The 24,138-nt window shown below is 40.0% G+C and overlaps 1 protein-coding gene across 6 annotated transcripts in view; it reads left to right on the plus strand.

Annotated features, from left to right (window-relative positions):
- PHACTR4 (phosphatase and actin regulator 4) overlaps nt 1-21,466 on the plus strand; it is a 73,033-nt gene extending 51,567 nt beyond the window's left edge. For all 6 annotated transcript variants that reach the window (XM_033114563.1, XM_033114564.1, XM_033114562.1 and 3 more), the window contains 10 exons: nt 3,809-3,973; nt 4,487-4,885; nt 8,705-9,305; nt 10,658-10,842; nt 11,605-11,758; nt 15,162-15,217; nt 16,340-16,401; nt 17,600-17,737; nt 18,405-18,481; nt 20,774-21,466. In XM_033114563.1, the coding sequence (XP_032970454.1) occupies nt 3,809-3,973; nt 4,487-4,885; nt 8,705-9,305; nt 10,658-10,842; nt 11,605-11,758; nt 15,162-15,217; nt 16,340-16,401; nt 17,600-17,737; nt 18,405-18,481; nt 20,774-20,789 (1,853 nt within the window). In that variant the 3' untranslated portion in view covers nt 20,790-21,466. The remainder of the gene's footprint in view (nt 1-3,808; nt 3,974-4,486; nt 4,886-8,704; nt 9,306-10,657; nt 10,843-11,604; nt 11,759-15,161; nt 15,218-16,339; nt 16,402-17,599; nt 17,738-18,404; nt 18,482-20,773) is intronic.
- Nucleotides 21,467-24,138: the final 2,672 nt, after the last annotated feature.

Genomic DNA, 24,138 nt, shown 5'->3' on the forward strand with positions numbered 1-24,138 from the left:
TAGTGATTGCTTTGTGGGAGAAGAAAAGGTGTGTTACTAGAGAGATAAGGAGGCTTTAGGGGTCTGGAAACATTTCTCCCCCCACTTCTTCCGCCTCCAGCACCCACTCACTCACCGCCTCCAGCACCCACTCACTCACCCACTCCGGTTCAAGACGTTGTTTCTCAGTCTAGTTGTGTAGAACACAGCTCCCTGGCCTGTGCTGGTATTATGAGCCTTGCGCTCCCCCGGCTGGGGCAGTCGGTCGGCTGCTCACAGCAGCTAATGGAGCTCTCACCAGCTGCCAGCCACTCACGCTGGCCACTGGCCGCTCACGTCAGCACATGGTAGCCCACAGCAGCACTCAGCAGCCTGCTCGCTGCAGCTCAAGCGGACCTCTGGCTGCTCACCGCAGCCCAGCTCCAGGGAGAACCATTGTTCACAATCTTAGCTGTAGAGGGCGCAGCTCACTGACTCATGTGGGAATCAAACCAGCGACCTTGGCGTTAGGAGCATGGCGCTGCAACCACCTGAGCCACCCGGCCGGCCCTGGAAACATTTGTTGATGTCCATGATGATCACACAAGTGTTTTCCTTATAATATTTTGTTGAAATTTACATTTATGTTTTACATTTTTCTGTCCTCATGTTATACTTGACAGTAAAAAAACTGAACGATAGGATATTTATATAAAATTCAATGCTATCCCATCTATTTTTAATTTTTTTTAAAGAAGGCAAGTATTTTTGTGGGAATGAAAATATCTAATAAAGGAAAAATATTAAAACAAGTGAAAATAACATTTTTTTGGACTCTTAACACAGGGGAATAAATAAGAAATGATTTTATTTCTTCTAATAATTACATCCTATTTTCTTTTTAAAGTCTGTTTTCTTGCTGGGAGGGAAAAACTGTTCACCCTTCCTTCCAAGTGTCTAAGTTATCTGGCTGCGATCTTTAACTCTGAAATGGAGTGGTTGGTGAAAGATCCTTGGGGCAGACATTCTCTGTCTCTAATATCCTCAGATTTGTGCCAGCTGCAGATCTGTGTTGTTTCCTTTTTTAGGAACAAATTTGTCTCACACCCATATTGCTGCCCTAATCTTCTGTTTGTCTGTCATAAAACTCATGTTTTGGTATTTCCACACTCCTTGCTGACTTAACAATGTCAGGACTTTCTCCAGTGTGTGACTTTTATGAAGCAGCTTGTCGGAAGAGTTAAGACCATAGTTTCATTGGTTGCATTTCATTTCTCTTCATTAAAGTTACTTTGTGTGAGGCAAAATCTAACAGCCAAGATTTTAAAATGTCCTGTCCTTTGGATGATGGGAAAAAGGAGCCAAACTGATAGAGTAATATATCTTTTAGGTTTTGAACTATGTGAATGTATTGCTTATTCGCAGAATTTAATTATATTATGTATATTGAAGACTTAGTATCTCAACTATATAAAAACTAAGCAGAGAAAACAAGCTCGAAGGAAATACTAAAATACTAGCATTGGTGACCTCTGAATGTTGAGATGGGAATATAGGGGTTTTTTTCTTTCTACTTTTCTGAATTTTCTACATGGTTGTTATGAACATGTATAACTTTTGTTTTCTCATGAGTCTGTTTGTTTTTTTACAGTAGACACAAAATCTCCTAGGTCTTTAGGTAGTTAAGTACAATTATAATACCTCTGTTGCAGCACCTTTGGCCCTTGCTTTTTTGATAACGACCCTCCCTCACTCCATGCCCTTCCCTGCCTCTCATCTGTCTTGCTCATTTCACCACAAACCTTTACGTTACTTCTTTCTTGTTTTTCACCTTCATTCAGTCTCTTTTGTCCTATGTTTCCTATTGGCTCTTGATCCAAGTTGTTTTAGCCTGGAAACTCAAAGACCCTATTGATAAGTGAGTGCAGCCATTGGACCAGGTGCCACTCTGCCAACCAGAGAACTGACCTCAGCTTTTATGCTATCAGAGGAACCTCAGAGATGGGCCTCAGGGCCTGGCTTATATATTTCCAGTTTAGGCCAAAAGCAGTGTTTGAACCTAAAAGTTCTTTTCATACTTGAAGATGGCTTTTGGCACGATTATGATTCCAACTTGACTCTATTATGAAATACTTAATGGATTTTCTAAGTTGGTGGGGGTGGGGGTATTAAAACCAGATACTACTTCTATTCCACTCTATTAGCATTGCAGAAACCTTTTGCATTAAATATAAGAAATTTTACTTTAATATAGACAGACCTGGCTAAGTAACTTGAGAGAGAACTGATCACTTTTGCATATATTTTACTAGGATGTGCTGAGTAGAAACCAATTAATAATGTGTCTTAAACTTTTCACTATATGGTTTTCAAAAGTGCAGTCTTTGAAATGATTCATTGCTTTATATTCTAGAGAGTCCTGTTTTTGTTAAAGTTGGGCTATATTAACATAAGTAGTAACTTACTCTGTCTGCATAATTGTTGTCATCTTTTCCCTCCCCTTTTTTAAAATCAGAAAGTAGCTGTCAGAATATTTCAGCTTTAGAAGTACATTTGTATTTAGTGCTCATTTGCCTTAGTCTCTTCACTGCTTTTAGCCCAAATTCCCAACTCATACTGAGACTGCATGAAGAATGATACTGTCTAATCTCCTAGTAGGAAGTGGTGGGTTGGGTGAGGGAGACTAGTCTATGAGAACTCGAATGACCAACTCAAGAGACTCTAAAATGATACTACCCAGAGTGTCTCACTATGGAAAGCAAAGGACACCATATAGAGAGCACCTAGTTCCTGTCCCCATGACACTGGCAGGGCAGACAGAGTTTTTAGTCTCTGACGTCAGTTTTTCAGGTCTCTCCTCCAAAGGAGTCTAGAAAATCTCAGCAGTAACTGGGAATGTTTGTCTAATTGCCCCATGAAAGAATCTTGCCTACAGTTTTCATAGTGATGAATGATCGTTCCAGAGCCTCCAGCCTAGTGATCATTCCTACAGTTTCGTTGGTAGGAATTTGTCATGTATATCATGGCTACCTCTGATCCATCTGTCAGTGCTACCCCTTGATCTCCACTCCTAATGCCTGCAGGCACCCTCTGCTATTTCTCACTTATATTCTAACAGTAGCTTATTATTAGTTTTCCTGCTCCAATCACAGCGTAATCCATCTATCTTGCAGCTCTCAGAGTTAACCTTCTAAAAGACAGATCAGATCATATCTTCTCCTACTTTAATTCATTGGCTTCCTGTTACCTGCAGGATTCAGTCCAGGCTCTTGTACACGGTGTTTGGTATCCTTCATAGCCTGGCTCTGCTTGCCCCTCCAGTCCTATCCATAACTATTTCTCACGTGCATCTATCCTCCTGCCAGACCAAACTAGTTCCCAGTTCCCAAACATGTCGAGTAATTTCACGCCTTCATGCATGCCATTCGCTCTTCCTAAATAGACTCTCCCCATCTTGCCATCAGTGTGGTAGGCCCCTACTCCTCCTTTAAGACCCAGTTTAGCTACCACTTTCTGTGAAGCTTTCCTAACCCCATTCCCACCCCAAGAGAATTATTTCTTCTTTATTCCTACCATAGCACTTTATCCATTGGTAGCTCTTAATGTTTAGCATTATAATTATTTATGTATAATAAGTCTGTCTTATTCATGTAACAAGGCACGTGGTACATAATAGGGAATCAAATGTTTATTATAAAAAGGAATTACTTAATTTCAGTTACCTACTATAAAGGTTCGAAAAGTAATAATAATCTAGATCTGCATAATAAGCTAAACAGAAAGAAGGGGAAATGGGATAAGATGAGCAGGCCCTTTCCATCAGTTTGCTCTTTCCTTTTGGACCGTACAGGTGGTGAAGAGTCAGGGAAGTCGAGCCAAGTCATGCTAAAGAATGGCCACACCACCCCCATAGGGAGTGCCAGACCTTCTAGTCCAGTCCATGTAGAAGAAGAGCCAGGAAAAACAGCAAGTCTCAGGAACCCTGTTCCAGAAGAGGACCCAAAGAAGCGACTAGGTAAGGAATTCTGGATTTTTGCATTTAAGAGCCATGGATCATTCTTGTTTACTGCCGAGGTTTGCAAGAGCCAGAGAAGAAATAAAATCCAGAGGGAATTCTGTTCTTTAGCAATTCCTCAACTAGTTGTACCTTTAAATAGACTTTCCCACTTCTCATTTTTTCATTCACAAAATAGCTAAATTTGTGATTTTCAAGGACAGAAGGGGATGTTAAATATCAGATACCTGTAGGACTTTTTCAAAGCTACACCTTCCTCCTCCTCCCCACCACGTGATTCTGAGGTGCCTCTTCCTGGCTCTTGTGTGAAGAATCACTATGATAACAAGTCTCTCTTCTGATTGAGAAAGTGTCCTATACCTTAAGTATGTTGAGGTTGGGAAACTTTTGCCTGTTAACTGATCTATAAATTAAATAAAGGATGAAGTTGGCCATAATCAGTAGACATGTTAGCTTTTCCAATCTGTCTTGTTACTCTCTCTTCCATTTTAAATCCTATCTGTTATTACACAGGCTCAACTGGAAGCCAGCCTAATTCTGAAGCAGAGCCCGTTCCTGAGAATGCACCCAAACAGCCTTTACTTCCCCCTAAAAGACCCTTGTCCTCTTCTCACGAAGCAAATGAAGGGCGAGCAAAGGATGCCCCTTCCTTGGGCAGCACAGCAAGGCCCCTCTCGTCTACCGCCACCACCATCACCACCACTGCGCCTGCTGCCACTGTGACTGCCACAAACCTACCAAAAACTGTTCTTAATTCCTCTGTCCCCCCTTCCCCTGCACCCAGGACTCTGCCTGCTGCTCCTGCCAACACTAACACTACTGCTACCCCAAGCCTCCCTCATACAGTCCCGACCAAGCAGCCCCCCATTCCTCCCCCTAAACCAACTCACAGAAATAGCAACCCTGTCATTGGTAAGTAAGTCTTTGGGTTTCCGTTGTTTTGGGGTGGGTTGGGTTTGGGATGGTTGTTTTATTGGATAACTGGTATAATATTGATTTGGTCTGTGAGAGAAATCTCTGTATCTTATCCCTTTGAAGCCGCTCAGTATAGAGAAAAGTCTTGACAATGAGGCAGATGGTTGTGAATGGACACAGGCTGAAATCAGACATCACTAAAATTAAGTTGAAGGGGAGATTAATATTTTCCTAAATCAGTGTTTTTGAAATTCTGTCAATAGCTGGGGGAGGGACATGTGAAGATCACAACAGGTTTGACCAGAATGGAGAAAAGGTTTCTTTTAACCTACTTTAAACTGCCAATGCATTCCTTCAGCATAAGCCCAACAGAGGAAAAGATGATTGTGTAGATGCCAGTGTAATTTGTGATTCAGTGTCTGGCATAACATCTTCATGGGGAACTGCAAAAGATATTATTTAAATTGTCCTGATAAAATCAGGTTTTATCTTGGGAGACTTAAGAATGCTACTCTTACAAAATAAGTGGTTGAAGAGAGAAAGCATAGAAAATAATTGCTTGTAGTAATTTTTTTTTTTAACCTGAGCGCCTACTTAAGTCTGTTTTCTTTACATAAATGCATAACTTCTTAGAGGAATTTCCAAGAAAGGGAGGAGAAGAAGGAAGGTAGTTTTTCAGGGAAAATGATACTAGGCTTAGTGCTGCTTCAAATTCTTGTTAATGATTTGAGGAATAAAAAGTATGTTTGTTAAGTGATTAATACCACCAAGCTGTGTGTTGTGACTAGAACCTTGAAAAACAGGCTTAGAATTCACTGTGCGTATGGCAGGCTGGGATAGCTTGATAAAAACAGGATGCAGGTTATTATTATTATCACTGCGTTGGGTGGATAGTGACTTATCTCTGAGGAACTTGAGGAGCTTTCATATAGTTATTTTCAAAACCTCCTTGTGAAGTAGGAAACTGGTTTTATCTATTATATCATTAGGACAAGTAGAACATGAAGAAGTTGTGATTCATTCAAGGATGCAGTTACTGAAAGACAGAAACCAAATAGAGGCTTTTCAACTCTTACGTACAGACCTCTGTTCTATACACCTGTGTTCTCAAACTGTTGTCTAGACAGGTGTTCTCATCAGTCACCTGGAGGGCTGGGTAAAACACAGAGTTTCTGAGTAAGTCTGGGGTAGGGCCTGAGAATATGCATTTCTTTTATAAGTTCCCAGATAATACTGATGCTGCATATTTAGGGACCACACATTGAGAACCACTGCTCTAAACCGGTAGTATGCTCCTCTCTTTTCACAGTAGACAACATATAAAATGATACTATGTGTACTATATCCTAGGCTAAACTGCATAGGTCACTCTTGGCCTAAGGTGACTAGCTCAAAGCAGTAGGCCCTGTGACAGGGTTCACCATCAGTCCATGAGTGTTTCTCAGTAGAAGGAGAAAAACAGAACAGTTCACAAAGTTTTTATTTAGGTTAAATAGATTTGATTTAAAGGACTGTCCTTTATTCTGAAATCACGACCTTATTCTTTGGTGTTAAAAGTCCGTTTTTTTTTTTCATGAAAAGATTATGTTTATAAATGGTTTACTTAATACCAAGTTTTGGAGGGATTTAAAATTGACACCTAAGGTTGGTTGAGAATATCTTTTTAATTGTGTTGGTCCATGAAATCCAGACATCTGGAAACTGCTGTAGACATTGCTGCATCTGCTGACGGGCTTAACAGTCTCAGGACTGAGGACTAATTAGGAGTATTAGAGCTAAGGAAGGAGCACCATAAATAGCTAAACGGTAGGAGGGAATTGTAATCCCTCCAAGGAACATTCTGGCATCTGTCCCACAGAACCACAGCCAGATGCCACTGTCAGGGTATATTTAACATCTTCAGATATATGTTTTCCTTAGATTACTAAGGGTAATTTGCCTTATCATGTCACACATTAAATTACTCAAATTTGGTCTTATCAGAGGTGGTTTTGTTGTAAATGGGACATAGCTAAGTGCTATTTTTAGAGAGGCAGCAAAAGTCCAGTCTACCCTAAAATATCTCTTGCACTGATCCTAAAATTCACATTTTTTAAAATCTTTTTAAAATGTGTATGCAATGTTTTTCTCCAAAGTCCTTTGAAAAGTTTACTTGCAATGAGAGACATTAAAATATCAGATTACCTAGCCTTTTACTCTGAATGCTGCAAATGATTTAAGGCAAATAAATTTTTATCTTGGTGAACCTTGAGATACATGGAAACATGTGAAAACAATTATTGGGGCCAAAAGAAGGAATTTGGATAAAGGGTTAGAGGTTAGTGATCAAGAGAGCTGCTATTTAATTATTTTGCAAGGTTGGCCTCTGCGTGATGTGATGATCCACTTCGTAAAGGCCATTTGGAGCCCTCCAGAGGGACCCAGCTGAATCGCCACCTGAGTCACTGTGGGTTTTGAGGGATCACATGGGGATACATGTCATGATGTAGGGTAGGGGCCTCTCATCTAATACACATGTATGAAGACCCACAGTGTGCCAGGCACTGTGCCCAACCCTGTGTCCAGCCCTGTGGATATGCTGATGGACATAAGTAAGGGTCCTGTCATCAAGGAGCCCATAGTATAGTACAGAATGGAGGTGGGGGTTGGCATAAAGGACAACAAGAGGAGTGGACACTAATAAAATCAAATACAGTGGGACCCAGAGTTTGGAGCCTAACAGACCTGGGAACTAGCTGAGCCCTTGCCAGTGTGTGGTATGATCTTGGGCAAGTCACCTGACTTCTGTGACCTGAGGTTTTCCTTCTGTGAAATGGTAAAGATAATCTCTTATATAAGGAGAATATGAAGTCAAGAATAGGAAAGCACTTGATTCTTTCAAAGGCCTTTGCATTTGCTATAAAAATCCAAGATGTCATTATTGATAGTTTCACAATGCAGAGCTGAGATATCTAGATATCACTATTTATCAGGATCTGGTAACAGAGCCAGATGATGTTTGTTTGTTTGTTTGTTTTCCCCTTCTTCCGCCTCCGGTTCAAGCCATTGTTTCTCAGTCTAGTTGTGTAGGACACAGCTCCCTGGCCCATGCGGGTATTATGAGCCTTGCTCTCCCCCCCGGCTGAGGCCGTCGGTCTCTGGTCATTGGTTGGCCGCTCAACAGCAGCTCAAGGCAGCTCTTGCTGACTGCCAGCCGCTCCTGGCAGCACACAGTAGCCTACGGCAGCACACAGCAGCCCATGGAAGCTCACGCCAACCTCCAGCTGGTCACTCACGGCAGCCCAGCTCCAGGGAGAGCCATTGTTCACAATCTTAGCTGTAGAGGGCGCAGCTCACTGGCCCATGTGGGAATCGAAACGGCGACCTCAGCCTTAGGAGCACGGCGCTCCAACCACTTGAGCCACCGGCTGACCCAGTGTTTGTTTTTTTATTGCTGTTTGCATGTTTAAATTTTTAAATAGATACTGTTAGACAAAAAAACTTATTATCTGCATTTTTTTCTGTCTCTATTCATACTAACTTTACACCAAGATCAAGTCATAAAAAGTTGTGATCTCTCTAACATATCAAAGAAGGAAGAAATTTCTTATCAGACTATTAAGGTAGTGGTTTTCCTATACCTCTATACATTTATTAAGCCTCATAGATACATAAACATAAATTTTGTTTTAGGCTGAGCCACCTAGGGAATGGCAAAACCATGAAATGCTATACTTTGCCTGAAAGACTGAGCTCAGCTCCAATTCGAGGTCCTGAGCTGTCCCCTCAAAGTATTGTACAGCCATTTTAAATTGAGGTTTTCTCTCTCTTTTCCAGCTGAACTGTCCCAAGCAATAAACAGTGGTACATTGTTATCAAAACCCTCCCCACCCTTACCGCCTAAGAGAGGCATTCCATCAACCTTGGTACCCACCTCAGAGTCTGCTGCTGCCACCACCACCACAAAAGCACCAAGTGATCTGAGAGAGAAGAGCACGTGCTCTGTGGGCTCCGAACCACCGCTCACGATCCCACCTCCGTCTCCATCCCCCCCACTGCCTTCTCATACACCACCAGAACCCCCGCGGTCCCCTCCCGTCCCTGCTAAGACTTTTCAAGTTGTGCCAGAAGTTGAGTTTCTACCTTCTTTAGACCTACCCCAGGAGGTTCCCCAGCAGGAAGACCAGAAAAAGGAAGTACCCAAGAGGATGTTGGACCACGGCTCTGGAGAGCCCCATGTGACCTCGAGGCTGCCCCCACTGCCACTGCATATCCGAATCCAGCAGGCCTTGACCAGCCCGCTTCCCATGACTCCTTCCTTGGAGGGCTCTCACAGAGCCCATTCGCTGCTCTTCGAGAACAGTGACAACTTTTCTGAGGACAGCAATACCCTGGGTCGCACCAGGTCACTTCCCATCACTATTGAAATGCTGAAAGTGTGAGTGCTTTTAAAGCCTGCCTCTTGTTTATTCTACTTTCATTTCCTAGTTAGCCCTTCTTGGAAAGAATTATGTATAAAAAGAAAATGTGAATACATTTAAGAAGAATACTCAACAAATAGGACATGTGCTAGAATTTGGACTTTGCCCTGATTTCTATAACATTGTTTCCATGGCAGAAATTTTCGTGATGATACAAAAAATTACAAGCGTTTGTTCTTGAAAATTGAAACCACTATATTTTTTAACATGATACATGGTGCGTAAGATACATGGGAGTAAGGTAGCTTTGGGTTTATATCCCAGCGCTCTCTCTTACTTACTAGCTTGTAATAGTATACGAGTATGTACGTAACCTTTCTGCTCCTTCCTTTTCTAATCTGTAAACAGGAATAATACCTACTTGCATAGGCGTGTGAGAATGAAATGAGACAAATCTGAAAGCACTGGCACTGGGTAGAAAAAGACAAAGAGAAGTATAGAGAAAAAGAAGGGAGTTCTGAAAGATAGCTCAGTATTTACAGCCCCATAGACTGAAACTGGTCAGCTTGTTCTTTCCCTCATCTGTCCTCAAACACTAAATCTGTTCACACCAACTTTGGTACTAACACCTACTCTGTCTTTAAAATTCCGACAAATTGCGATTGAAGATGAACACTTTTTGGCAAATTGGAGATGTGCCTTACTAACTAAAAGAATTGGTATAGAGCTGTTGCAACATCCTACTTATTTGTCTTGCCATAATCTTTGTACGTGCTGGTATATTTATTTCACATCCTGAAAAGAGACCTTTGAGGAGTTTGAAAGTAGACTAAGTCATAGTTTTATGCCTCCAGAGGGTAAAGGGGTGAAGTTAGTTTTCATCTTTGTTTTTCTTTGCTTCCTGGGATTAGATCATCCTTTTGTCCTACTGCGTTGTTAAACCAAAGGGAAATGGGTTAAATATTTGCATTAAGTATCTGTCATAAGCCAGGTACAGTGTTAGATGCTGTACAGTTTTCTAATTTAATCAGACTGAAGCAAACTTGCATTTCCCATGTAGATCACCAGGGCCCTATGTGCCAGACACTAGTGCCTATTTTGTCTATTTCATTTTCACAACAAGCCAGTGAGGTGGGTATCATTCCCATTTATTGAAAAGTAACATACATGCTAATAAGTAAGTTGTAGAGCTGAGATTTGAACCCAGAGCCTTTAGATGAATAGCTGCTAAAGTTTCTTAGCAAGATTGTTACACGAATTCGAAATTATTTCATTCATGGACTTTTCCATAGATATTCAGTATTTTGCCTTGCAAATCAGTTGTCCTTTATATTTCTGAAAGGAAAGTATAATGATGTTAATTTGTTAGTCCAGACGATGAAGAAGAGGAGCAAATCCGCCCATCTGCATTCGATGAAAACATGCCGCCTACCTCAGTCGTTCCTAAACTACCACAGTGCTTGCAGGAGGAAGAGGAAGAAAAGGAGAGCGACTCTGACTCAGAAGGTCCTATTCAATACCGAGACGAAGAGGATGAAGATGAAAGCCAGCAGAGTAAGAAAGAGAGGGAAAAGCAGAGGAGAAAATTCTTTTCCAGATAAAGCAACTTGCTGGTCTTAGCAAGTATAGGATAAATGGAGACAGGCACCCTCTCCCGTTGAGCCATCTGGCTACCTGATGTTGGAAGCCCCTCTGAGGGACTTGTCCTTGCTATTCCCAGTGTTATAACAAGCCAGTGGGAGGGAGCCGAGTAGATGAGTCATTTGGGGTTTTCATCTGTTTTTGATTACAAAATTATTTACCTGGATGGTATTAAAGAATAAGGAGGAGAGGAAAGCTGGTATTTGGGCTGTGTTGAAAAGACAAAAGTGATGCTCTCCTTCAGTCTCATGAACTTAACTATGTGGGGCAAAGAAAAAAAAACATGCTCGGTCCACAAATCTACAAACAATGGAATTCTGATTCCTAAAAGTGGGAAAGCCGCCTTAAGAAGAGGAATTTTATGAGGTGTGTGAGTGCAAATGCCTTTTCTTTGTAATTCGGAGGGCTGTCCCATGCTTCAATTCTCTTCTCTAGCAATTTTTACTAAAGAGAAAAATATAGAGGACTGGTAGAAGGGAGCAGATACCTTCAGATGAGTCCATCCAGCTGAGAAGATTTTAGATGTCTTTAGCTTTACCCCCAGCTTTGTGTTAGCTGGGTGATTGGAGGCCACGTAGGAAGCGGAAGATATGCTGTTACTTGTTCAGACGCGCCTGGCTCCAGGTGAGGAAGAGCCTTAAGCTTCTATGTTTTTGTTCTTTCCCTCATGCAAAGGTGCTCTGGCCAACAAAGTCAAGAGGAAAGACACACTGGCAATGAAATTGAACCACAGACCCAGTGAACCAGAGTTGAACTTGAATTCTTGGCCTCGAAAAAGCAAAGAGGAGTGGAATGAAATACGGCACCAGATTGGGAACACACTCATCCGGTAGGCTTTTGTTGCAAGTACACTGATTGGATTGGATTATGCCAGGATGTGTATTGGAGACTGACTTTGTGATGAAGCATTCATTTATCATTTTGTTGTTGTTGTTTAATTGTAGATATAGCATAATTTTTAAAAAATACATATCGTACCTAGTTGGGTATCCTCTAAGAATTTGGAAACTAAGGAACTAGATGGTTCTTAGAGCTTTAAACTGTGAGATAGACGTAGCTCACAGCTTTGAACCATAAGATAGACATAAATACGTGATTTTTTTAAAGCTTTAGAGGATTCAGGTGGTTCCCAGGACAGCAAGACTTCTCTGTCATTTATCCAGTTGCTCAACCATGAGATGCCAATCCAATTAAAGGTCACACCCACATTTTTCATTGTATCTATCACATATGTTCCATGTAACTGCCTCCTTTCAAAGTGTTAGTACACTTTTCAAGTCACCTGGAACCAAAAGCAGAGAAACTGAATGCAAGCCAGCTTCCTGTACATACAATACACATAAGAGTCCAGGTATATAGGCAGGTATTTGCCCAACTCAGATGTATTTTGTGGTAGAATAAGGAAAAGGAGGTGGGACTCTTGACATTATCTTTACAAAGTAATTAACTAAAATATATTCTCCTCTCCTATGTTAGACACCTGGCACTCTTAATGCAAAACTGTGGCCTTCTGATTGTCAGTGAGACCATCAAAATTAGGAATTAGTTAAGAATGGGGATCTTGAATCATTGATTCCTTTTTCCCTTGCTGCAAAGCTAGTTGCTCATCTTTGAGTGTTATTTCACTCAAAGTCATAGTCTTAGAAGAGCTTAGACACTGGCAATGAAAAATCTGAAATTGAAATCTAAAAATATAGGAGATTAACATTTATAATAGCATCAAAAATATTTGTAGATAAATTTGACAAAAGGTTGTGTAAGACTTGTGCACTGAAAAGTATAAAATACTGCTGAAGAAAGTAAAAGAGACCTAAATAAATGGAGAGAAATACCATATTCATGGGTCAGAAGTCTCGGTATTAAGGTATTCACAGATTCAAATAATTCCAATCAAAATATTCCCCACTTTTGTTTTTTTCTCTGTTGAATTTTTACTTTCATTTTTTAAAATTTATTTTTCAACTATAGTTGTCATACAATATTATATTACTTCCAGGTGAACAACATAGTGATTAGACATTTATATACCTTACTAAGTGATCACCCGACAAGTCTAGCAGTAGGCTTTTTTTAAATTGACAAACTGATTCTAAAATTCTTATGGAAATATAAAGCATCTAGAATAACCAAAGCAACTATGAAAAAGAACAGGGTTGGCGGATTAACACAATCTTATTTTAAGACATATATAACGCTAAAGTAACCTAAACAGTATGCCATTGACATAAAGATCGACAAATCAGTGAAACAGGAGAGCCCAGAAATAGACCCTCCCAGTCATGTACAATTCATTTTTGACAAAGTTACAAAAACAATTTCATTGAGAAAGAATGGTCTTTTCCACAAATGGTGCTGGTGCAAAAATAATTTCAATTCATGCCTTGCATCATATGCAAAACTTAACTCAAAATGCATCACAGACTTAAACCTGAGAGCTAAAACTATAATACTTTCAGAACAATATGGATCAAACAACGATTTCTTAGATATGATCTCAAACGCATGATTCTTAAGAGAAAAACATTGATAAATTGCACTTCGTCGAAATGAAAACTTTTTGTTCTTTGAAAGACACTATTAAGAGACTGTAAAAACAATCCACAAACTGGCAGAAAATACTTGCAAGCCATGTATCTGATAAAGGTCCCATATCTAGACTATATGAAGAACTCTCCAGACTCAGTAAGAAAACCAAGCCACCCAATTTTAAAAGAGGGAGAGGGGCAGAAGATTTCAGCAGACACATCACCAAGGAAGATATACAGATGGCAAATAAGCATATGGAAAGATACTGAACATTTTCTCTAAGAAAATGGAAATTAAAACCACAGTGAGATACCATTATAAGCCCACGTGGGTGGCTAAAATTGCACAATTTAAAAGACTGATAATACCAAGAGTTGCTGAGAATGAGGTGCAGCTGGGTTTTCATACACTGGTGATGGGATTGTAAAATAGTAGAACTACTTTGGAAAACAATTTGTAAGTTTCTTTTAAAAAAATCAAACATTTACCTACATATGATCCAGCCATTCCATTAACTGTTATTTGTAATAGCCAAAAAAAAAAAAGGAATAGCTGTCAAAAGGCAAATGGATGAACACATTGTGGTATAGTCATGCAGTGCAATACTACACAACAATAAAATGAACTATTTATAATGCCACAACTTGGGTGGTCCTCAGTAATTATGCTGAGTGAAAGAACCTAGACCAAAAAAGAATATATATTGTATGATTTTATATAACATTTTTAAAAACAAGAAATAATTTTAGTGATACGAAGCAGATCAGTGTTGCGTGGGGGCAGGGAAATTGAGATTACAAAAGAAAGTGAGATTTTATGTGGGAGATTGTCGTAGAGTTGTGTCTCCCCCCCACCCGCCAACAAAGTGTCTTAACGTCTGGTACCACCTATTTGGAAGGCGGGTGTATGCAGATATAATCAAGCTAAGATGGGGTCATATTGGAATAGGGTAGGCTCTAATCCTATGACTGGGGTCCTCATAAGAAGAGGGTAATTTGGACAGAGACACACACACAGGGAAAAGGCTGTGTGACTACGGAGGCAGAGATTGAAGTAAAGCGTCTGCAAGCCAAAGTCAGGGATTGCTGGCAACCGCCATCTAGGAGAGAGGCAGGGAACAAATTCGCCTTCAGAGCCTTCAGAAGGACCCAACCTTGCCAATACCTTGATTTTGGAGTTCTGGCTTCCAGAACTGTGAGAGATAAATTTCTGTTGTTTTAAGCCACCCAGTTGGTGGTAATTTGCTATGGCAGCCCTAGGAAACCAATACTAGGGTGATGGATGTTTTATTATCAAGATCATGGTGAGGGTTTCATAGGTGTATACATATGTCAAAACATCAAATTGTGCCGTTTATTTGCTGAAGGAGCAAATCTGTTTGGGACCCACCAGTCCATCGCAGACCTTCATTATACAATGAGTACATTCAGGGTCTAACTGAGCTTTTTTGTGGTGATAGGGCTTGGTGACGTTAGAGGTAGAACTAGAACCCTGGCCTCCTGTTTACATGTAACATCTGTGTGAACACTTTTAATGTGCAAATTGTTTCATAAACAGTGAATCAGATAAATAAAATATGAGACAGTTTGAAAATGTATTGATTTCTTGCTAGTGTAGGGGCTAATATAAGCTAAAACCAAAACAAATGTTTATAAACTGGATTAGGAGGTTTACCATAGACAGTACTCTTATTTATCTCTTTTTAGACGACTGAGTCAAAGACCAACAGCAGAAGAACTAGAACAACGAAATATACTACAACGTAAGTCCAGCTATGGAAATAAACTTGTGTAGATTTTCTCTGTATATTTCTGATTTTAATATACATAACAGGGAAGAGAAGCATTTTCTACAGGGGCCAAGGAGAGAGTGTGTTCCAGCCGAGGAAGGACTACTCATATCTTTTCCCCTGAAGGAGTTCCCCCAAACTTCCTTTACAAGATATCATTATGGTATATTGTTTGTGTACTTGGATACTATAGAAAAGTTTGTTTTAATTTTCTCAATATCCTGAGACTACTTTGGGCATTTGGGAGGATTTCACAGTTTGTGGTGGACACTGCCCAACTTTTCTCTGTCTTCACGGAATTAAAATAATGGCTGTGCATTTGCAGGAGACCTTCCTGTTCCTAATGGAGTCTGAGGGCTGGGGCCCAAAGCAAGTCCCAAATGCAGCAGTTTTTTCATCTCTTAAGACTTTCATACCTCTAAAGTCACAAAATAGAACCACGTATTTAATTTTTTGTGTACATAATTAACTTCCTAAAACAGCATTCTAATCTAGTACAGGTTTGTTTTTCCACATTGTAGGGAGAAATTTGGCCCTGGAAACCTTCACAGTGGAAGATTAGGCTTCATAGGGTTACTTGTGGGCGTGCCCAGTTTGACCAATCCATCCCCTTCTCTCATCACTATTTAGATACATGCGACTTAGTCACTTAGTAAATTTTAAAGTGTGGGAGCCTTTATAGACGTATCACACAAAACTTAGTGTGATCTCCATTCTAAGTGGTTATTCTTGAGCAAAAGTCTGCAGTTTTTCTTAAAGAGCACATAGTAAATATTATCAGCTTTACAGGCCAAAAGTAAAATGAAGCTATTGTGTAGGTACTTATCAAACTTTTAAAAAATGTAAAGACCGTTCTTAGCTCATGAGCAGTAAAAATACAGGCAACTGGCCAGATTTGGGTCCATAGTTTGATATCCCTGCTTTAAGTATTTGACTACACCAGTTGGTAAGAAAGTTGTCTTGGTGAGCCATTCTCAATGTTTGTCTTTTATTCTGACTTGGAGCCTATAAGAAATATCTGCAATATAACTAGTGAAAAGTTTGATATGCAAATTGCCATTTTGAATATTCTTTGTTTCTGACTGTCAACTGTAGCTAAAAATGAAGCTGATCGTCAGGCAGAAAAACGAGAGATTAAACGTCGGCTCACTAGAAAGGTATGTTGCCCGAGTGTTTGGTTTTAGGCTGTCTACTGAGTCCATATCTTCTATTTGAACTATTTGATCAGAAAGAAATGATTGACTTGAATTCCCATAGATCGCTATAAAAATAAAATACATGATGCAAATATAGAAAACAACACAGCATTATCAAGAGCATTTTAATTTTCACTTTTATTATTTAAAGAAAGCCTAGCACAAGAAAGTGCTCAATAAATGTTTGCAGAAAATTTCACCTTTCACTTGATAACTGGGGATTTTGATGTAGACTCCAAAACCTGCTGAAGTATAGATAAGGTTATTTTCTAGTCAGGGAAAATACTGAACTGACCCTTAGTAATACCTGAAAAGTATGATAAACCAACTAGGATTTTTTCGTTGGTCCCAGATCAAATCTTTCATGTACCAGACCTGTCTTAGCTTTTCGAGTCTGGGATTAATACCTTTCTCCTTTCCTTCCCATCATAATAGTTTCCTGTAGATTCTAATTTGGTCTGAGTTCTGTGGATATTTCTGAAAACTTATAAGAATCCCTAGCACAGTAAGGGATCTAGACATTTTCTTCCTGGTTCCTCCCCTTCCCCAGAAACAGAGGAATCATCCCTGACAGACTGAGGGTAGCTAGAGGCCACAGCTACACTTGATGCCTTCAGGTTGAGCAGGTTACCTGACTGCAGTCTTAAACCATAACGTACTACAGACTCTGCTCTCCTGGGCATTGTCCACGCTGAACGTGACCTACTAGATACTTTTTTCATGTTACATGTATTCACTTTTTAATGTATTACATGTGAGTTTATAGCCCTAATCCTTTTGCTGCCCAAAACGCGGCCCATGGACCAGTAGCATTGTCATTACCTGGGAGCTTGTAAGAGCTGGAGAACATCAGGACCTGTTTAATCAGAATCTACATTGTAACCAGAGCCCCGAATGATTTGAATGCATGTTAAAGCTTGAGAAGCACTGGTAATACTGGTTACACTGGTTTATTGCAGTGGTTCTCAATCTTAGCTGTGCATTCAGGAGTTTTAAAAAAAAAAGAAACTCCCAATCCCCAGAATTTCTGGGGATGGTGGACCCAGGCATCCCCATGTGATTCCAATATACAGTTAACGCACTGAGTTAGGGGTGATTTGAACGCATGATCAATGCCTGATTCCTGGCATAGCCAACTAACAGGCTCCATTTCTTTCAGCTCAGTCAAAGGCCAACTGTGGCCGAACTACTTGCCAGGAAGATTCTGAGGTTTAATGAATATGTGGAGGTAACAGATGCTCAAGATTACGACCGGCGAGCCGACAAACCTTGGACCAAACTGACCCCTGCTGACAAGGTGCGTGTGTATGTGTCTCTCTCTCTCTCCCTCTCTCTGAAGGATGCAAGACACTAACTAGAAGGTTACCTGGTTGTGCAACTAAAAGAGGGAACCATAAACAAAATGTCTACTTTTGATATAATGTTAAGTTGGTAATCAAGATATAAAATGTCAAGATATACAAACCAAAACTTGATACCAACGATTCCATCGCCAGTACCAAAACTGAAAGAAAAGAAAATCCCTGCTCCTACCTCACAGAGTACAAAAATCTGGAAGGAAATAAAACACATTTTTAACAGTGGTTATGTTGGTTGGAGGGAGTTTGGGTGATATTTTACTAATTACCCATATTTTACTTTTTAAACTGGAAAAGCATTTTTACATGCTGTGCAAATGATTTTAAAAAAAGGTATAATATCTCTTTTAAGCTCTTCAGGTGTTTTAACTGGAAATTTTAGGTTTATCATGAGATGATTGGTGTCAGGGAAGGTGACGTGTCTTGGCTCTAAGCTTCGCCCAAACCTTCCCCCAGTGTGTTGACCTGGCTTCGTTCTTCCTTCTGGGTTGCCTGCCCAGGCTACAGTGACTCACAAGTTAAGCACAATAGAGAACAGATGGCATATCACTCTGTTATGCCACAGCAGACAGAACATGCTGAAACATCTTTGTTTCTACTCCACAGGCTGCCATAAGAAAAGAATTAAATGAATTTAAAAGCTCAGAGATGGAGGTTCATGAAGAGAGCAAACATTTTACACGGTAAGTGCCAAAACTCCCAAATACTGTGTACTAAGTAGAGCTCTACCGAAAAATAAACATACAGAGTTGTTCAGATAGGAGAGACATTGTTAAAAGAGGACATTCAGTGTCGATTGCAAGGAGACTACATCAAAAGAACTTAGAGTCAGTAGTAAATGCTTATACTGAATGTGGCATTTTATGTGTATTATTTAATCCTTGCAATAAACCTTCAAGGTGTGTTAATATCCCCCATAATATTGAAGAAACAGGTGCAGAGCGTTAAATACCTTGCTTGACTTACTAGTAAGTTACAGAACCAGGATTTGGAGAAAGGAATGAATGATTAAAAAGCCACACGGTGTTCTCTTCCCTGTATCTCACTGTCCCAGGTTATGTATGAGGAAATTGTTGCTGAGTTAGGGAAGATCTTGCCCTCTCTGGTTTCAGTTCTTTCTAGCACAGTTGATCTTACCAGTTTTGTGTATAAATTTCATTTTAATTAACTGTCTTCATGAAACAAGCCAAGATGTGTTTTGATTTGGAATTACTGTTGTGATTAAGGACCCACCCATTACCTAAAGAATCAGCCAGCCAAAAATAAAATCACTGTAAGTATCTAGGTGACTCAGAACATTTATAAAAAGAGGCTATAAAGAAGATATAATGACAATTCCAATTTGCTGTAAAAAGGAGGAAGAAGCAAAGTTGGAAAACATTGTTAAATGTTTTTCTATCACAATATAGGCAAATGATTATTTTAATTACAATTTTTTTTTGTACTAAACTCTGGCAGGAGTGGAGAAGGCATATTGTTTGAACAGCAATAACACTATTTAAGGCACTATAGTATGAACTCAAATAACACACCACACTTGCCCCCAAGGGGACTGTAGTTTAATCTAGGAAAAGATCTGTGTACTACTAAATATAGTACAATCAGTATGATAAATTCCTCAGTCATTCCCAGTCCTAAATCTACCAGGTTTCGTGTTCCAACACCACCATTTCCTATCTATGTCAGTGTTAGCTATTTTTATTGTAATTACTAGTTGTTAGAAACTATAGTGAGCAACAATAAAGGAAACAGTCAGAGAGAAGGTGACATTTAGGCTGAATCTTAAAGTGTATAAAAGAATTATTTGAACGAGAAAGATAGGAAGGAACATTGTATGCAGAAGGACCATCTTTAGCAAGACTATGGGAAGTAGGAAAGTGCAATGTTTCCGGGTATCAGAAAATGTATGGGGCAAAGGATGTACGGGGACAGTGCGGTGAAGCTAAGACCAACAAGATGGGTTACCGTAGCACTTTGAAGAGGTTTGGCTGTTATGCTGGATATCGGAACCATTGGAGTTCCATGTATTTGAAAACAGGCTCTGGTGGAACTGTGGAAGGTGGTATGGAAGGATGGAGGGGCTAGCAGTAAGGAAACCAGTTAGGAAGTCACTAAAATAGCCATAGTGAGCATACTGATAGCTCAGACCAAGGAAGTGATAGTGAGAATGCAAGAGATTGTTTAGAATCAACAAAATTTGGCTGTCTTTTGATTCCAGGGATGAATCAGGGTAGTAGTTAAAATGACGCTTAGATTTCTCACCTGGGATTTTTGAGGTCTGTGACATCAAGGCCTCAGGTGAACAGGTGAGGACATTTATTCACTAAAATATTTATTGAGCACCTACTACATGCTAGGTGGAGTGCAAGGTACTTGGGATATAAGTACAAACAAGACAGGAACAAGACAAAAAGTCCCTGTCCTTAACAAGCTTTTTTGTAAAAAAGGAAAGCAGACAATAAACAAAGTGGGAAATAAATTAGATATGTTGAGTTTGACCTGTGACACACTGAAGTGGAAATGCCGAAAAGGCAGTTGAATATTCAACCTAGGAAAGGAAACCTAGTGCAAGGAAAAAGCAAGGTCTAAAGATAGTAAATTTATGAGAAAAGATTGTGGTTCTCAGGCGGAAAATTGTTTCGTATTTAAAGGTTGGACTGAGGAAGATGGACCAGGAAAGCATACCGAGGAGAAGCAATTACAGAAAAAGTAAAACTGGGGAAAAGATAGTATTACAGAAGCCAAGAGAAGAGAGTTTCAAGAAGGAAGAGGGTCAGGAGTTTCAGAAGCTACAGAAAAGTCAGGTAGAATTAGAGCGGAGGAGAAGCAATTTTTAAAAATTAGAACGTAACATTTTGTTACTGTTATTAGGTTGGTGCAGAAGTAATTGCAGTTTTTGCAATTTTTAACCCTTTGATATATAGCAATCTGCACTATCTGGTAACCCAGCTCTTTGATCGTCTGTTTTGTTTTAGCTACCATCGTCCATGATGCTGAAGTTTGAGAAGAACTAAACAACCCCCGAAAACAGAGCTGCTTTGCTGCTTCAGTCTCCAGAATGACACGGCAGGAACTTTGAGCACTTACCAGCACAGCCAGAATTAAGTTCCCCGGGTTGTATTTCTGGGGTGAACGGCACTTCTATGAATGTAGCATTTCACTGGAATGGATTCTCATGTGTTGCCTTGAGCAAAACTGAACACTTTGTCAGTGCTTTTGAACCTTTTAATAAAGCAGCATACTTGAGAGGTCTTCCCTTACCAGCCACCAACGTTCTGGGCCACTTGCAGGTTCGAGTTTTATCACACCACATCCTCTCCCCAAGACGTCTGCCTGTGCTGAGGCACGGTTCACACCGTCAGCCTTACCTGCTCTGTCCTGGTTGTGAGACCCACTTGTGGCTAAATTCCAGTCATCAAATCAATTGGTGGTGGGGAAAACCTCTGGAGCCCCCCAGCCTTTTCGCAGAGGGGCCCCCACGTCCAGGGAGATCCTTCATACCACACTGGCATGTCAGTTGAAAGCATTACACTGTGTCTCTTGTCACACAGCAATACAGTCCTCTTCAGGTAGTCCAGCCTGAGAGAAGCTCAGGATCTGACATGTTCATCCTTTTTGACATGTCATCCTGATTTTTATTAAAAAAAAAAAAAAAAAAAATGAAAGAAGTCATGGAAACGTATGTTTTTTCTATTAAACAATTTGAGCTGTAACCAGATTCCAAGTAGGGAAAATGCAAAAACATGTATGTTTTCTATATACAAAAACAAAAGCAACAACAAAAAAAAGGACTTTATGTTTAAAGCCAATTTGACAAAAAACTGACTCGTGGCTTAGATTCTCACGGGCTATTTGTTGTACTTTTGTTGTACCAAATGATACTTCAAATCATTCTGATCAATAGATGTATTCTCCTCCATAAAGAAGAGTTGTGGCAATTCTGTGGGAGCACTTGTGCTGGCGGCCCCCACTCTTCCAGCCAGAATCACAGCAAAGCCCTCGGGATGTGGGATGCTAGATAGGAAAAGGTCTTTGAAGAAGCAATTAGGGGTGTGATCGTGACCCACTGCTGCCCCTCCGCAGTGCTGCTCGCCCTCCTGCTCTCTGGCAGTTTCCACTAAACTCATCCCTCTTCTTCGAAGATGTAGCCAGTGCATTTGGTGCCTGGGCATGGGCTCAGCCCCCATCCCTTTTTTTTATCTTGTAATGTATATTAATATGATTTCCTAAAACAAGCCTCATTGTTTTCTTTTAATTTTTATTGACAACCATACAGTCTCACTATTTCCCTCTAATTCTATTTGCCTCTAATTCCACACTAAGTGGAAGAAAATAAATCATTTCTGTTTAACTGATCAATGTGGCCTTTCCCCTTTACTTTCATGCTTAGAAAATTGTGACTGTTTTATAGATTTCTTCTGATTTCTTCTATGGTCCTTGTTCTATATGTAATCAGTTCGGTAGATGTTTCTCTTTTCTCCTTTCATGTCCATGTAAGATTTGCTGAAGAATCAGAGTATCAGGTCAAAATAAAAAAGCTGAAGTGACCTTAAAGAGTAGTGTCTTCTATCTGTGTGGGGGATGAGGACATATTTGGATTTCTCAGTTACTGTCAATGCCTTATACTGGCTCCACATCTCCTTAAAACTCATTCACATTTGGTATAACTGAGGGAAGGGAAGTGACAACTCTACAATGTTGTTAGAGGTCTGTATATATGGTGGCCACACATTAATTGCTAACTTGACTTCTAACCTTCCTGTCTTGTTGGTTTGGAGATTATTTGGCGTATGCCAGCATTCTCTGTGACTTCAGAAGCGTATGCCAGCATTCTCTGTGGCTTCAGAAGACATTTTCAAATCCTTCTTTCACTGCCTTACTTTCCCTTAATGTGCCAAGCTTGAAAAAGGATTTGATTTCCTGAGCTACTTACCTGCTTTCTATGTGCCACTAAGGAATCTAGTTCGCCTTCTCATTCGTGTTCTTTTGAAACGATACTTTGGGGGGTCAAGTCTTTTTAGGTGTTTATATATATATATATATGTATGTATGTAATGCATTTTGTGTTCCCTTTCCGTGTAAGTAACAATTCACAATCATAATGTAAAGAAGAAATAAAAGCTTGATGTATTGTACTTCCAGATGCTTCCCTGATGTACAGAATCTTTGTAAAATAAATAATTAAATTGTATATCAGTCTTCCTATCAATATTAATTATTAAAGTAATTTAGAAATTAAAAGAAACTATACTCTTCTGGTATGAAGTATTTATTTTATATTCTACCCTATTCCAAAAGATTTAAGCCAGCTTAAAATGGTACCTAAAATACTGCCAGGCACCCTCAATGAGATTAGATGATGGGGGAAAGATAATAGTAAGAACATTAACGTAGCCAGACGTGAAGCTCAGTCATGCTGTGTCTCTGTGCACACAGATACAAATGGAAAAAGAATAGGCCTCAAAGAGGAAAGCCAGCTGGGAACCCCACAGTATGTACCAGGGACTGCACTAGGTCCTTGATTCTATTTATCCCATCCCTAGTCTAAGAGGTAAGTGGAAATAGACTCATTTTACCAGTGAAGAACCTGAGATGAAGTTGTTTTGCCAAAGTCAAACCAAATTAATCACTGTACATATTCAAGGACGAACATACTGCATCCCAATCTATTCCCTACGAGGATTACTCTGTATGGACCACGTATAATTAGATCATTAGACCTCAGGCTGACATCGCAATAAGATAGTTTATACCTCACATACTCCTCTTCTGGCTAGCAGCCCAGTTTCAATCCAGGTGGCCTTACCAGTGACTCACTTTCCACCTGTCACTTCAGAAACTGGCCTTGATTAGTGCACCACCCTTTACCAAGGGTTAAAAGAAACCATGCGTCAGAACTGCTCATGTCATTGGTTTCTACCTGCTCCCAGATTTTCCTACTAGCCCTCCAAAGAGACCTCAAATTGCCATTACCCCTTCGAGATTAAGCATTGTCTCCAGAAGGGTGTTTTGAAGGTATACATTGCCGAGTGTTTGCTGAAAGAATAAATTTAGGGTTTTCACGGATTTAGATTAGTGTGTAGTAGAGAGTGAAAGCTTTGTAAAACCACTATCAGGGCATGTCCAGTAGATATTAAATGGGAGGGGATGGGATAGAAAGTGTTTACAAAAGATGAGAATGGACAACAAAGCCAAGCCTTAAAACCAAAACAGCCAACCACTTCTTTTGGGGGGGTTGGGGAACAGCATTTTATTGGGACAGTGTGTGCTTCCAGAACTTTTTCGAAGTCAAGTTATTGTTTTTTCAATCTTAGTTGTGGAGGGCGCAGCTCAGCTCCAG

Source organism: Rhinolophus ferrumequinum, chromosome 9 (assembly GCF_004115265.2).
Source record: "Rhinolophus ferrumequinum isolate MPI-CBG mRhiFer1 chromosome 9, mRhiFer1_v1.p, whole genome shotgun sequence".
NCBI lineage: Eukaryota > Metazoa > Chordata > Mammalia > Chiroptera > Rhinolophidae > Rhinolophus > Rhinolophus ferrumequinum.